This window comes from Ruditapes philippinarum, unplaced genomic scaffold, assembly GCF_026571515.1.
Source record: "Ruditapes philippinarum isolate M1 unplaced genomic scaffold, ASM2657151v2 ctg351_1_1_1_1, whole genome shotgun sequence".
Classification (NCBI taxonomy): domain Eukaryota; kingdom Metazoa; phylum Mollusca; class Bivalvia; order Venerida; family Veneridae; genus Ruditapes; species Ruditapes philippinarum.
Genome location: NW_026864352.1, coordinates 604760 through 622141, shown reverse-complemented (window position 1 = coordinate 622141; position 17382 = coordinate 604760). Strand labels below are relative to the sequence as shown.

Sequence of the window (17382 nt, the reverse complement as noted above, 5' to 3'; positions counted from 1 at the left end):
GCATTGGTGAACTGAATTTCTGGCTCAGTGGTATTGAGCGTTGTTTATGAGCATACTTGCTTGAAAGCCACAAATGAGACTGTTACTTAAAACTCAGAGCAATTATTTTCTAGCAAATTAAGTGCCATTAATAAGAGGATTTAACCTCAATCCTGTAAGGTTGTTACAAACTGAATTTTCACAGGGAGTATACATCTTTAATTTCATGTAATAAAGGAAGTATGTACCTGGCCTCCACATAACTTAAGAAGCTGAACAAGATGTTGTCTAGGTGGTTGACATCTGCCTGATATATATACACGTCCTATTCCTTTGAACAATGACTGTCTGCTGTATGGATCAAGGCTGTTTCCACAGTCTAGTCTTGCTACCTGTAGTATGAAACAAGACTGTCAATGTAATAACAGGTACCAAGTTCAATAAATTAGGCTCTTTTAGTATCAAATATATACAGGCAGAGCAAATGATTTTGGATTAAGTTCAATAAATTAAGTTCTTTTGGCACATGCAGATCCAATATATTTTTTGTGCACAATGTATTTCAGATATGAATAGTGTATATATTGGTCACTGAAACAGTAAACATTAATGCAGTCAATATCGCATGATAATATAAGTATTTAAATATACAAATGCTGTCATCAACCTTCAACACAGGTTCATTAGTTTATTCCTTTATATTTTCTGTATCCTAAATTATTAGATAAACATGAATATCTGCAGTTAACTGGAGAAGACAAGCATTAATAAGACCTGATTTTGGCTAAATGTGGACATTTTTGTACTTTTTTATCAATTTTTAAAGTTCATTTATTCTAAGCAACATCCAAATAATATTTTAAAATATCTGTAAAAAGAGACATGTATGTGTCAAAGGTTTATATATCTGATGGTTATGAACATGGCTGGGATAAAATCATTTGAGCCGCGTCACGACAAAACCAACATAATGGGTTTGCGACCAGCATGGATCCAGACCAGCCTGGACATCCGCGCAGTCTGATCAGGATCCATGCTGTTCGCTTACAAACTTTATAACAAGTAGAGAAACTGATAGCGAACAGCATGGATCCTGATCAGATGGCGTGGATGCGCAGGCTGGTCTGGATCCATACTGGTCTCAAACCCATTATGTTGGTTTTGTTGTGACGCAGCTCAATTTTATAATGCAACAGATGGGTGTATGTAGACATTAGTGCATTATTCATCATTGTTTTAAATAAACCATACTCCATATGTATATGCAGTGTTGAAAGCTGACAATAGAAACACTCGATGCTTTACAGACTTTGGAAACTGGCTGAATGGTGAAATATGTAAATACAATAAGTATCATCCAGACATCCAGTCAAAGTACTAATTTGCATTTTACAGAAATTAATTACAAGTCAAGTAATAAATTTATATTTTAAATATATATGATCATTATATATCATTTTTACTTTATATCAATGGTTAAGTCTGCACTGATTTGAAAACAATACTTTACCTTACAAAAAGGAAAAATATCTATACATTCAAACTCTTGTTCTGGAATCCATTTTCCAGCTTCGAGGGAAGATAATACCTGAATAATGCATTATGAATTATCATTATTCAATATCAGATCAGAAGAGGGAAGGTAAAGGGAAGGTAAAAATAACAATCAAAAGAAATGAAAATAATTTTTTAAAAAGTTACATCATTTATAATAATAACATCATGAAATGCAATGATATACTCCGAGTAATTTACAAGATTAACTGGTGAAGAAAAAAAAATCAATTCCCTTAAGGCACAAGATGAGCATCTTAAACATTTTCTCATATGAAAGAAATGAATTTTTCAAACATTATTTGAATTTTGAATCTGCAATGTCAAGTGACACATGACTTAAAATCAGCAATTTACATTGATTAGTCTGTCAATTTACTATTCATGGGTAACTTAAAATTTGACAAAATGAAACAAAGTCTTTGCCTCAATGAAGGTACATGAAGATCAGTAAATTCACCCTGTGTTTGATATGGTTTCCACTATCAAACATTTACTTTCATAGTCATAAGCATGCTCTTCTGTTGAAATTGTTTTAAAGAAAAGTTGTTTTGTTTAAACATGCTTCTATAAGAAACAAATATTTACCCATTCTTTGCTGAGTAACCAAATACCTCGTGCATGACCATAGAGTACATTAAGTGTTCTGCGTGATTCACCACAGATAACATGTGTAGTTGTCTCATTAACATTGTCTGTTATAACAAACCCACCAAGTTTCTTCACCACAGATATCACAACATCCTGTTCACTGTAAAACAATAATAGACAAATCTTTGAATTGAAGTTTAGTTGGGAGACAAATCAAAAATGTTAAAGCATTAAGCCTCCAGATTCATGCTTAATTTCATGGAAACTTTGAAAATGTATTTAAAAGTAAAGTATTATGAAATGAACATAGGAAGTAATTTATGAATTGCAAAAAGCATGTACAATCCACAAAATTACCCAAAAAGAGGTCAGAAGATGCAAAAATAACTCTTACTGTGTCAAGTCATGCAGTAGAAACATGGCAATAAATTTTTAAATACTGAAAAAATCAGTCATTAATTGCACATAGAATGTAAATCATAAAACATTTCTTTTAATTGTATCTTGTTCTATTGAAACTGTCAGAATATAACTGTGTCTTATTCTAAACAAATAAAAAAATTCTTTGTACAACCAGTTTACTTACTATGAATGAAGACTTGTCATAACCAAAGATGGCCGTACTATCTTTCTATGTTGAGACATATTTATATCACCATGTCTTTTACTACTGTTCACACATCTATTAGAATCATTAGATGAAGAGTCACCACAATTCTCTTGTTCACTTATTGAAGTCAAAACTGACCTATCTCTCACTCTACGTTTTTTATTGTTTCTCTGAGAGTTGTTAAATTCATCAATACTGCGACGCTGACTTACTAGAAATGATGGCATATTTGAATCAGTATAAGCTGTTGACATTGATAATGACAATGTTGTTTCTCTTATAGAACATACTAAACCATTATCTTTAGTCAGATTTAACTGTGTTGTAACATCCTGCAGTTTTGTCACTGGTGAATGGCCTGCATTTTCTTTATCAGTTTTGTCAGAGGCCACATCAATACATGTTTCATCAACAAGTGTTTTCTTTCCTCTCTTTGACTTACTTTGTCCTGTCACTGCAGCAACACTACTTCTCTTTTTTCTACCAACTGTACACTTTACATCCTTTTCCAATCCTTCACCAGAAGTTCTTTTCCTACTCCTTTTGTTTACCACATTATCTTTTGTTCTACTGCCTTCATCATTTTCATTACTTTGTTCTTCATTTACAACCTCATTACTTGTATTGGAACTGTCATTGTTACTAGCTGATGCTCTCTCTACATGATCAGCTTTCTTTTTTCTGCCCCGTTTCCTTTTAGCAGGCTCTAACTGTGGTCTATCCTCTGTTGAGAATTTTGTTGGTTCTACTAATACAGAATGTTGTTCTGTTAAATCTGTTAATGACAAAAGTTTCTTTTTCATTGTTTTCTTACCAACTTTAGTTTTAGTAACAGTCAGGTTTTCCTCATCTGTAATATCATTCTTTTGTTTTGGATTTGTCTTTTTATCAACCCCTGAACTACTAGAACAAGCACCAGTGCTACTAGGTTTTTTAATTATTTCCACACTATTTAATGCACTAGTAGCATCATGAACCACCTGTTTTAACTTAACAGGTAAATTAATAACAGCCTGTATCTCCTGAGAGCTTAATAGGTTTTCATCCGAGTCTAAACCAAAAACACAAGACCCTGAACCTTTCCTGTCTAACTGACTAGCCAAAGTTGCGTTGATATTCTGAGCAATTTTAATAATGTCATTATTTACAGAAGATTCACTATCAACACTGGTGTCATGTTTTAATGATTTGTTTGTTTTGTCCTTCTCTGTGACAATGAAGGGATCCTCCTCTTCAACATTAGCATCATCAGAATCAGACATAAATACTGATGTCGTACCATGAGGACTTTCATCTGTACCAGAACGGTTACCACTTGACACCATTGACTCTGAAGAGAGGAGGAATAGGTTGTTGAACATAACTTAAAATTAAAAGTCGAACATACATCATTAAAAACAAACTAGCTTTTAATGTAAAACTTCATGAAAAAAACTACCTATTACCAAATAAAAACTGTTTAAATCAAACAAATTATGAGCTAAAATGAATCATTCTGAAATATAATATTGTTTGTATATTACTTGACATAGAACCTAAATAAAATATTGATAATTCAAAATTCTTGTTATGTCATAATAAAGCAAATCATATTCAAATAACAAAAAAAAATTGTCTGCCCCAACCCAAAAATGAGGGCAGTTAAAAATGTTTTATTTCTATAGATGTTTGATTTATATAAATATATATGTTTTTAAAAGAAAAAAAAATCTTAAAAAGTGAAAAGGCAAATACAAAAGTCTAGAGTCAACTGTTTAAAAAGGGAAGATTAGAAAACCCCTAAAGGAATCTCTTTTGGCCTGAAAATTAAAACAGTAAAGTAAAAACTTTCTCACTGAATAGATTTTTCTGTAACTGTTTGAGATGTAGATGTTTTTCATCATCAACATCATCATTATCACCATCATCACCACCAGTAGTTGATTCAGCACCACCTTCAATCACAAAATTCACAAATCATCAACATTATAGTACATAAGTTTTCTAAATACACTCAAATATACATGTATGTACTAAGTATAGCATTATAATTAAGAATCACAAATAAAATAATCCAGCACAAACAAAAGGCCATGGTTTAATGTTCAAATTTTAACAAGTGAAGTACAAAATATTTTGTCAATAGAATCAGCAATAAGAAGTTTTTTGGTTTTTTTTCAAAGTGCTGTTTTTAAAATATATGTGCCACATCACGACAAAACCAACACAAATTAATGACTGATTTTTCAGTATTTATAACTATATTTCTACTGCGTTATTTTTCAAACCTTCTTTAGCCAGTTTTATTTTCCTCATTCTCTCCCTCATACTAGGTGGGGTATCTGGTATGGTCAGACGTACTGGAGTAAACACAAAACCCTCGTCTTGCTAAAATAACAACAAAGAAAAAACTGATATAAAATAAAATTACTTAAATAGATCTACTAGGCAAAAAATGTAACACTAAAGCAACAAACTGCCTATATTAATGCCAGATCTGTGAAAACATTTTTCAAAATCATCATCATCTGTGATGTCAGTCTAGTCATTGATTTTGACGTAATTAAACACAAACTATTATTTTCATCTTTTTGATCCCCTGACCTAGGGTTAGGGTATTATCTATATACATATTTCTGCTTACATGTATAGTCATATATGGCCAGGTGATAAATAAGTTATACAAGTAAGTTATTAGCATCACAAGCATTCAATAAAAAAAATTGAAATATTTTAATAAATTTACACTACATTTATGACTTTTGACAAGTTTAAATTCTTTATACCTTATTAAAGTGTATCAAGCTGTATATCCACTGCTTGTAGGTTACAAAATTATTTTTATTGTAAAAAAATCCAAAATATCTGTATGAAAGAAATATGCTTGTATATTTTCTTTAACAGCAGCATAACGTTGGTTTTTGTTCTATTTGTGTACAAGATTCATGTGTAAGTTAAAAGATCCTGTATGCTGTAATTAAGGATGTAACAACACTTAAGTGAAATTTTAATATAATTATATCTGTATATAATTATTCTTCTAAAACAATTTCCAATCATCCTAGAATATGCTAAATATATGTTGCAAATGTTTATACGCATTATAGCTAATCATTAAAATATATAGAGGATATTTGTTTGTTTTGCATGTAAGATTGAAATATAATTTCACTGAGTGAACAACAGATGCAATATTTTCACGAGTGGCGTAGCCACGAGTGAAAATATAATAGCTGGTGTTCACGAATGAAATATATTTCAATCTTATATGTAAAACAAATAAATTTTCTTTTTATTTCATGCTTTCTAAGTGATTTTATGTATTTTAAACTGATTTTGCCGCGTTACGTCGCGCATTCTGCTTAGTGACGTCATCACATCATGACGTCACATCATCAATTTTGAAATATAGTTCTGTTAAATTTCTCTAATTTTGTTACATTTTTAACATGATGTATGGTGACATCGACTTTCTTTTCCTACAGAAGCAAAATTTACGCATGACAGTTTTTATTTCTGCCTGTTATTCCATTTTGTTATGATTCTCTTTTCATCCGCATTCAGATATAGTCCGGCTACAGTGAAAATTATATTTTATAAATTTCACTAGTGGTTTATCAGAATATAATCATCTGATATATTACAATAAAACACTGGAAAGCATGAAATAAATGCATTTCTTATCAAAAAATTTGGCTTAGACTTTATCGAAAATAAATTTCTAATTACCTCCCTTTATTTACATGAAATGTGAATTCCGTAATATCTTTACAAATAATGCTTTAAGAACTTGTAATATTGATAAATCTTCATTTGAGCATCAGATTTATTATATACAACCATAAAAAAATTGGGTTACAGGATCTATAAAAAGACATTTAATTTTACAACACAACTATTTCAAGAAACAAGCACGATAGCATAGAACCAACATGGTTCTGCTGTTTATAAATTCTAGTTTTGTAGACTAATATTACATGTAAAACTTTAATCAAAATCGATCTTAGTTCACAATGGGTCACAATTCATTTTTCAATAAAAATCTTAAAGTTATGGGCCTTGGAAAGTGACTCAATATTATTTGTCTGAGACATCTTTTCAAGTTTCAAGTAAACATTTTCAATAGTATTGAAGACTGGTGTTGTATTCAAAATTTTAAAGGCCATATTTTTGTCAAAATCCATTATTATGGGCATTGGATTGTGAACTTTTATTAGGATGTAAAATAAGCGTGTGAAGTTACACACAAATATTTTCAGTGGTTGTAGAAATATGATAATGATGTTGTGAAATAAGCTGCATATAAAATTTGTTTGATGTTTGGATTATAAGAAGAGCAATACCCATATTCAAATACATGTAGTTGACAATTTTCAAAGAAAATGCTTACACAAAGGGGGAGATAATTCTGTAAACATTGGTGCAAGATATCACCCATGACAAATATGATGTGGGTGATGAAGGAGTTTGAAGAACACACATCAAGAAATAAAGAAGTTACAAATAACAATATTTAAAGGGACTCAGAAGATATTTTTTATTTATTTTTTAGTCCATTTGATGTAGGTCTGGATCAATAATTTGTGTGCATATGCAATGCTTTTCACTCAAACTCAATTAAGAATAAAATTGAAAATATGATTTTCAATTTATATTTTTATATGATCTTTTGCATATTTTTCTGTTGTAAGAACCCCAGCTGATCTTTGTAAGTTTGGCTTTTTGACCACAGTGAAGTACCTTTAAGGAAAATTCTAATGGGGAGATAATTATGGAAATATTGTTGCAACAGTTACCTTTTCACATAAGATGAGGGTGATGATAACGAACATAATTATATTTGCAGTTTGAAGTAAATCCCTTAAAAAAGGGACGTTACAGCAAAAAAATATTTTCCTGCACAGTATTCTTAGGACACCAAGGTGAGTTGGACAGCTTTCTATATACTTGTATGGTCAATCTAAATAAATTACAAGTTACCATTCATTTCATATAAAGTTATTATATATAACTAACATGCATTTAACTTTCTTATAAGTGACAAATTTTTGTTTATACATACTGGTGACCTAGGTTGTGTATCTTGTACAAGTATTAATCCTCCAGGTGAACTCAAAGGTGTTGTTGTTGTTACAAGTCTATTTATGGCATCAAGTTTTTTCTTTTTCCTCCGCATTCTTTCCCCACTTCTAGCTAACTCCTCTTCAAAATCACGAGGCTGCATAGACTTCGCTTTCTGAAAGTAAAATTTTCCAAAAGCTATCTTAAAATATTATCACTTATCAAATCTGAACCATCTCTAACAGATATCCTGTAATAAACCAAATTATTACCAGTCTTATACAATCTTTACTTTTCCTTACAAAACCAAAATTTAAAGTTCTAACTTCTTAAGGCAAATTGCTTACTATCATTTTTTGTTCAGCTACTAGAATTGTTAAGAATACTACAGTTAAATATCTATCCTAAACAAGTAAAGCCTAAGTTCTTAACAAAATTCATATCAGTTTTAGTTAAAAAAATAATTAACATACCCTAAGTTTTGTCATCAGGAGTGGTTTTCCTTTAAGATTTGGTACAATTGCTGGAAACATCCTCTCTGAAACATGCTCCTGGTTTATTTTACAACTGCAAAAAAGAAACATGTTTATAGCTGCCAGGGTACATAATATCTTTGACCAGTTTGATGTCGACATCTAGGTGAGTATACTATAATAGCTCTCCCTATTCTTTGAATAGCTGTGATTAAAAGGTTCAATTGGTGTGATATTCATTACCAGAATGTTTGGCTCAATAAATACAACAATTTATTTTATGCTTTTCAGTGGATTACTGATTTATCCGTGAAAATTATATTTGGTAATTTCACAGTGAAAATTATCAAAATATAATTTCACTCTTTTCAATGACGAAACTACTTTTTTAAGATTTTCCCCATGTGGTACCTCAATTTTATTTTTGCTACAATTCTGACAATGTAAGGCTGTTTAAAGAAAAAGCAAAACTGAAATTGATAAATAACTTAAATGTCAAAAGTAATAAAAAGAAGAAAACTTACTTCTATTCATTCAAATTCATGAAATTCCAATCACCAAATTTCGTTTTTTTTGTTTCATTTTGACAGTCTCAAAAATACATTCCTTCCCCATGCAAAACTGCTCTTGATGACATTTGGGCATATTAAAGTATCCTACGAGCAATAACTGCCGTATGCTTTATGAAAAATTGAAAGCATTGACAGCCATAACTCGAAGAATAAGTTAAATCAACCCAGCGTTCTTGAGCAGGTTTCCAAGTTTTCCATTTTCCTAGCTCCTTTTCTGAATGTTTTCACATCTGTCAACACTTATTTTTTGTCTGTTACAATCCTCAAATAAGTTTTCTTTCTTTTAAAAATGTGTATGACTAACAAATCCAAATTATATCCCTCTGAATCTTACACAATTATTTTCCTCCCATGAAATACACAACTTTAAAAAATGGCTGCCGCTTACAATTTACAAAGCCAGGTCTAATATAAATTCGCACTAAGTAACAGAAATATGGATGGATGGTTGGACTTTTTCTCCTACAAGAATTGTTTGTTTTTATTATCAAAACAATCGATCATTCATATTTTTTTAATAAAATTAATAAATGTCACCGTCATTTAATGTGGATTGGCGGACTTATTTTTCAGCTCAAGACTTCTTTTTTTTAATGAGAAATTCCGAATAAATGGGGCTCTCAATGGGGCAAACAGTTTTAATATTAACGTTAAAATTATGGAAATTTCGTTTTAACTTGTTTTTAAGCATAAAATAAAAAGAAAATTTGTCTGTTTGTTGTGTAAGATGTAATTTTATTTCATCTCGTGAACTTTAAAAACAGTATTCTCACTCGTGGCTTCGCCACTCGTGAGAATACTGTTTTTAAAGCCCACTCGATGAAATAAAATTTCATCTTACACACAAACAAACAAATATCCTCTATATACTAAAACAGGTGCCATAACCTCCCTAATCTCCAATGAAACTGCATCAAATTACCAAGGGGGGCAAATTCACATGATGACAAATATTCTTAGAAAGTTCCATGGCACTAACATAACTAGCATTATATCTTTTAAGTTACACAGGACACATTGACAAATGTTATTTATCGCTTAATCAGCTGGAATAACTCTGCCGATTTCAAATAAATTTGTGTCAAAATACTCAGGTGCTTCAGTTCAAATGCTGATAATTATTCTTACAAAGTTTTACAGTTTAATGAGTGGCAATTGTACTTTAAGATTGACAGTACTGACACACAAGTCTGAAAGCGCTATACTTTGTTATATCAGGATGCATATCTCTGCTGATCTCCAATAGATTTAGGAGAAGAAAGAACAGGTTCACAAGTTAACATGCTGACAACAATTTTTAGAAAGTTTTATGGCTCAACAAGCTTCACTCTTGGAGTAAAACGTGACACAAACTACAAATCTATATTCATCCCAACCTCAATAGGTGGGAGCATTAAATCCTAACCCCAAATAATTCTTAATTAAAAAAAATGAAAAAATTTTCAAAAATAAATGCTCAAGCTTTAAAATAACAAATGTATGATTATGTTAATATGCACCAGGACCAGTTTCCTTTTTCTTTGAACATTAATTAAAATTTCTAGTATATATATTTACAATTTTACTTCATGCCCCCACCACCACTCCTGCAGGTCAACCTGGGACTTAAAATTGATCAGGTAGAACTTACTTTTCAACCCAAAGCACAGACACAAGATGTATGCCTTTCTTCTGTGCTTTTGTTCTAGTTCTGTTACTTCCTTCTTTGAACACTACATGTGTTACGTCTGAGGTGAATTTTTTCGTCACAGTTGCACCAAGTTGTTGTAAGACTTTCATCACTGCTCCACTACAGTTGTCATTCTTTGACATCACTTCCACATAAGCCACCACATCTGAATTTAAATAAAGACAATTATTAGTTCCAAACAATTCCTGTATGTTCCACATACAGACTCCACAAAAGTAAGCCTTTCACTAAAGAAATAATATATCCCAAACTGTGATTTTATTGCTCAATAACATCACTGTTTGGAGTTTGGATGTGAGGAATTATATCACGAGGGCGTAGCCTGAGTGATATAATGATGCAAATCCAAACGACAAACAGTGATTTTATCAAACAATAAAATCACCGATTTGAATATATTATTTTGATTCTGCGCCTGATTTGTTACTATACTTATTTTCAGTGTGTCGCATGTTTAGTGGTTACATTACATATCTAATGGTTACAGCACAATTGTCTAAATATTGAATGTCAACAGTGATTTTATTGCATAATTACAGACTCTTTTGGTCCTTCTATATTCAATAGGGAAAAATGTGGGTTGTGCTAGAATATAAAATTATAAATGGCATTTTTTTTTAATTGTTTGAAAATTATGATCCTAGATTCCATTCAAAAATATTGAAATATTTCAAACATAATAAGAGGCAAATTACCCGGTATGCAAAAAGAATTTAAGATTATAAGGCCTAAAATGTGAGCATAGCTTTTTTTTTTGACTATTGGAATCTTGTTCAATACACAAAATGTTTTTGTCAGTTAAAGTATGAAAACATACATCAAACAAGAGCTGTCAGAAGGACAGCGCGCTCGACTTTTTTAGTGCTTGCCTATAAAACAAAACTTTGACAGTTAAGGGCACACAAGACTTTAACTAGGAATTTCTAAGTACAAATCAAGAAACATTTTCACAGAGTTATCTTCTCTTGCTTACAGATAGGTCTCATGATGGCACATAAGAACTCCAACTTCCAAAGTAATATCTCAAATGGTTAGGTCAACAAGTGGACAAGAATGAAAATTTTAACTGAGTTTCTAAGTCAAAAAGGGCCATAATTCAAATAAAATCCTTAACAGAATTACCTTCTCCTGCCCATGTTTGGGACCATGATGGTAAACAAGTATTCCAACTTTCAATTTAATATCTCAACCAGTTCAGTCAAAAAGTTGACTGGTACAAAAAACTTAACCAAGATTCTAAGTCGATAAAAGGCCTTAATTTTTAAAACAAATCCCTGACAGAGTTACCTTCTCTTGCGTACAGATGGGGGTAATGATGTGAAATAGCATTAAAAGTTTTCAAAGCAATATCTCAAAGGGTTAAGGCAATAAGTGGATTTTACCCATATTCAATGTATTTTCTAAGTCAAAAAGGGGCATAATTCTGTCAAAAACCTTGACAGAGTTATGTCCTCTTGTCTGTTGATGAAGGTCGTGATGGTAAACAAGTATGGTCAGTTTCAAAGCAATACCTCCAATGGTTTTGAAATAAAGTGAGGTGGTACAAAAAACTTAACCAAGCTCAATACACTTTCTAAGTCAAAAAAGGGCCATAATTCTGTCAAAAACCTTGACAGAGTTATGTACTCTTGTCTGTAGATGGAGGTTATGATGGTGAACAAGTATGGTAAGTTTCAAAGCCATACTTGTAATACTTCTGAAATAAAGTGGGGTGGTACGAAAAACTTAACCAAGGTGTGACGCCAACGCTAACGCCGACGCCGACGCCGGGGCGAGTAGGATAGCTCCCCTTTTCATAGAAAAGTCGAGCTAAAAAACGGCATTGCAATATCATAATATCATTGCCAAGTTCATAATATAATTCAGTATAGCCCAATATACTCCTAATTATTTAATGTGTTTAGTAATTACATGTACATACATGTAATAACTGAAATGGGCCAAAACTTGATTTTCAGCTAGAAAAAAAGTGTATATCTATCAACTTAATTTTCAACATATGTTTAACATATTTGGTATAAAGAACCAACATAACATTGAAAATGACAAGTGTTTTTTATCTTATTCATGACTTAATTAACAATATTATATTGCCAAAAAAAAAAACATATCTATAGCGGTAAGCCATTAAAACACTTCAAGTCAATACAGAACAGTAATATTTCATTACTTTCACCACTGTTGAGAATTTACTCTGTGATATCAGGTATAAGGATAGGGGTAAACATGTCAGGATTTCTTTTATCCTGCTGTGATATCACATGTATGTTATTAATCAGGCATTTAAAATTCTTCAGAGTTCTTTCTTATTTTTCTCCAATTTTGATGCACTTCATACAGTTAGAATCTAAATATCACAACCATATAACTGCTGGCATCAATTTTTCTTTACATTTGTTGCTCAAGTTGCAGATTGATATTAATATAGACCCTGTACTTACCTTTTAATACTCTATCATCAACAATTTGTGTATCAGGTAGATCCCCATCAGAGTCCACATTTTCATTCAATATATCTGATTCTGACCCTTCCATCTATCAAAAAAAAAAAAAAAAAAAAAAAAAAAAAATCAGACAAATCTTTTATTTATACATTATCAAGTTATTTTAAACACTTTAATAGCATAGGAGAGATAATTATGTTTTAAACATTTAAACACTAGTATTCATCTAAACAAAAATTACTCCTTGTGACTCCTAGTGAATTATGGGAAACTTTTTAGTTCTTGAAAGAATATTCTTCCCCCTGGTTCAGTCTTGTTGTGCGCTCAGGTATTGGTTGAATTGTTTCAGTAATTGTCATTAAGTTTGAAACAGCCTGTGTTCAGGCTCCAGATGATTTTTCAGGGCAATGTGTATTTACTCACTGATTTTTTTGTCAATGAGTTAAATTTGATATCTTGAATTTTGGAGGAGTTATATTGAAAGAGCGAAAATAAGGGGAACTCAACATAACATATTGACAGACACTTTTGCTGTGGAGCTCATTCCAAATAAAATGTTTATTGTTCAACCCAACACATGTACTTATCATGTTCAACTTAATGTAAGCTGTTTTGAGAAAGAAAAAAATCATATTGATAATTAAATAATTAAAGTACTGCAAAATTTAGGAAGTGGCTAGCCGTATGGGCCCGTACGGCTAGCCAAAGGTTCTAGCCGTACGGGAGTCAAGTAGACTCACTGTATTGTCTAGCCGTATGGCACTTTTCAAAATAATGTGAAGTCGAACATGCATGTGTATTTTGTACCTCATGATTACGATTTGTTGTTTTATTTGTATGAAAGATGAATTTTTGTTAAGCACATGGATCGAATAAATAACGATCGGAATGGAATAAATAACAAGAGCTGTCACAGGAGACAGCGAAGCTCGACTAATAAAATACTGGACGCAGTAAGGAGGACAAAATACGAAAGAAAAATCAATTATGTATAATTATGTATTAAGTTATAGTATAAAAGTAACATTTGTTAACATAAATTCCAAGATCAAGGGGAATAATTCTTGAAATAGTTATGCTAGAGTTATGGACCTTGTCACACAACATTTGTGTAATGATAAGAAATATATATTTGAAGTTTGAAGTAGATACCTTAAAAAGTAAAGAAGTTATTATATTTCTTAAAGAAAATCCTAAGTTCAAAGAGAGAAAAATCTGTAAATATTGCTTCAAGAGTTATGAACATTGTCACATAAAATGTAATTGATGATAAGGAATAAGTATTTGAAGTTTGAGGTAGATACCTTTAAAAATAAAAAAGTTATAATAAAAAATAACATTTTTCTAGTAAAATAATCTCAGTTTATGGGGAGATAATTCTTGCAATATTGGTGCTAGAGTTATTAACCTTGTCACATAAGATGTGGATGATGATAAAGTAAATATATTTGAAGTATGAAGTTGATCCCTTTAGAAATAAATAAGTAACAGTAAAAAATAATATTTTTTATGGAAAATTCTAAGTTCAAAGGGAGATAAATCTGAAAATATTGGTGCTAGAGTTATGAACCTTGTCACATAAGATGGGGATGATGATAACGTAAATATATTTGAAGTATGAGGTTGATCCCTTAGGAAATAAAGAAGAAACAGTAAGAAATAGCATTTTTAGAGGAAAATTCTAAGTTCAAGGGGAGATAAATCTGAAAATATTGGTGCTAGAGTTATGAACCTTGTCACATAAGATGGGGATGATGATAAGGTACATATATTTGAAGTATGAGGTTGATCCCTTAAAAAATAAAGAAGTAACAGTAAAAAATAGTATTTTTTAAGGAAAATTCTAAGTTCAAGGGGAGATAAATCTGAAAATATTGGTGCTAGAGTTGTGAACCTTGTCACATAAGATGTGGTTGATAATAAGGAACATATATTTGAAGTTTGAAGTTGATACCTTAAGAAATGACAAAGTTATAGTGAAAAATATTTTACTGCACCAAAACTTTAATCTAAAATCTGGACGCGGACGCCGACGCGAGTAGGACAGCTCTCCATATACTTCGTATAGTCGAGCTAAAAAGAACATTAAAAAAAAAAAGCTGAATGTATAATTTTTAAATATAGTACAGTAGATAAATATCGAACATAAAAGCACAATCAATTAATTAATCAGGGACTGACAAAACAATTTTAGAATTCGTTTCACGGACCATGCAAACTTTTCTTAATGATGGACAAACTTTTATACCATCGGTAATTGACGCAATTATCAGAGCCCAACAACAATTATTTTTTTGTTTCATTTTAAAGGTGTCGAAAATTAAACTTAATGAAACAAAAAAGGATTATCATCAAAATTTTGTAAATTATTTCAATTGATGTTATTTAACTGCGACCAAACGCTATTTTTCCTTGACTCTTGAGATGACAAAGATCGATATTCTTACTTTTTACTGTAGCCAACAAGGAGATTAATCTCTAAAAAGTAAACATACTATGACAATTGCTGTTTCGTGGTTAAAATCTTCGCTTAATGTCATAAAATAACATATGCATTTTCGACTTCCAAACAATTTTGAAAATGCCGTCGACTAGCCAATACAGTGTGTCCTTGCTAGTTGTACGTGACTCACGTACGGCTAAAACATTTGGCTAGCTCAAGGTCTTTCAAATAGAATGGTCTGGAGACAGACCAATTTTATGAAAAATGCTGTCTCACTTGAGTAACGTGATTGGGTTATCTACCGACCGTGATATGGCATAGCACATCACCATTCAAAAATCAAATTATAAGATCATGTTTTGTTAAATTAATCAAGAAATTACTAAAAACTAACTCTGACTACATTATCGTATCAGTTTTAACTTTAAAAGTAACAATTTTATAGATTTGCAATGAAATTAGAAATTTTTCGTTGCTGGTGTCAAGGTAAAAATCTACTGCTCATATTTGAAAATAGGTCCGAGTTTCATGAGCTTTTTTAAATTTATGCATTGTTCAATGACAAAATAGAAATTGATTTTACAGAGAAAAGATGTAATTAAATCGTATCATGTAAAAATATTATAATATTTCACAACATTATTTGCAAATATTTGATGTTTAATTTGGTGCATTTTCAAAATGGTGCCGATTATCGGCAAATATTCTGAACAAACAGTCTATGTTTTTTAACAAACATGGCTTTAAAAGTAACAATTTTATAGATTTGCAATGAAATTAGAAATTTTTCGTTGCTGGTGTCAAGGTAAAAATATTTATCCCTTTTTTTCAATGTTTAAAGATTTTTAAATAACATTATGTCGTTAAAATTTTCATTTTTGCTCTTGTATTTAATATTCGACCTTTTCTTGAACACTTACATAATTTGTTAATAGCAAACTATACCAATTTATACCAAGACATGTTTAATTGTAGCGAAAAGGGTTTACATAGCGTGTTTCCAGACCATTCTATTGAAAGACCCTGGCTAGCTGTAAGGCTAGCCACTTCCCAAAATTTAAGAGTAATTGTAATTATCATAAATCAATGTACTTTAATTTCTGTCAAAGAGCTCGAATTGAGGCTTTACCTTATTCATATAAGTTCAGCTCTGGTGATATACTACTGTACGGACTTCAACAAAACTAGTTTTTGATGATACATCAAAAAATTATGGTTAGTAACTTAGTGATGGATGTAGCTAAAGATACTTCAGCGAACAGGTTTTATAGTTCTGTTAGACCTGATTTTACTGTCGCAACGTCAAAATAAAAGCGACATATAAAGTTATGGAAGCCAGAACAATGATGGATGTTGCGAAAACTAATGATAATTTATGCTCTAATTGGATCTCCTTTTGCTTGATAGTTATCCAGTGGAAAATACATAAAAATGGAAATAAAATAAAAAATAACAAGTTTTACAAATTCCGATGTCTTAAAGAAGTGCTTTAAAAGTTATTTTAATATTTTTCGTTTTTATTTACTTTGAATGTCCCGCAGTTGTTGTTGTTCTCGTTTTGAACGAGATGATATTCGTTCCGGAAACTTTCGACCTTATTAGAAATCCGGGTTAGCTCAGTCCTAAAAACTACCTAGGCCCCGAGTCATCTTGGCCATATACCAACTCGGCACGGGTAAACCCGGCCTTTAATTTTGTATTGCTGGTAATAATGACGTTTATTTTTGTAATATATATATTTTCATCATTTCTTTCATTTTATATTTAATTTAAAAAAGTAGCAATTACAAAATCTAAAATATAAAATCTACATCCAGATAATTTTTTAATTAATGTTTCAATTTTTTAAAAAGAATAATAAAAAACTAAAGATATATTTTTGTAAAATCAGTACAGTACTGTACAGTACTCTTTTTTTACAAATCTCATGAGAACGATATGAGGAATCCCAACCAAAAAAAGGGACAAACCTTGGAATTACCCAAA

General features: G+C 31.0%; 1 protein-coding gene across 2 annotated transcripts; it reads right to left on the bottom strand.

Annotated features, from left to right (window-relative positions):
* Positions 1-227: 227 nt before the first annotated feature.
* On the bottom strand, positions 228-17002 carry LOC132725328 (microcephalin-like; the record flags this gene model as incomplete). 2 transcript variants are annotated; one of them, XM_060710437.1, is given in 11 exon segments in its annotated part: positions 228-371; positions 1490-1567; positions 2122-2284; positions 2711-4064; positions 4570-4668; positions 5002-5101; positions 7776-7949; positions 8248-8341; positions 10450-10654; positions 12951-13044; positions 16922-17002. In XM_060710437.1, coding segments are annotated over 10 exon segments (2505 nt in total), but the record flags the coding sequence as incomplete, so codon positions are not given.
* Between the last annotated feature and the right edge of the window lie 380 nt (positions 17003-17382).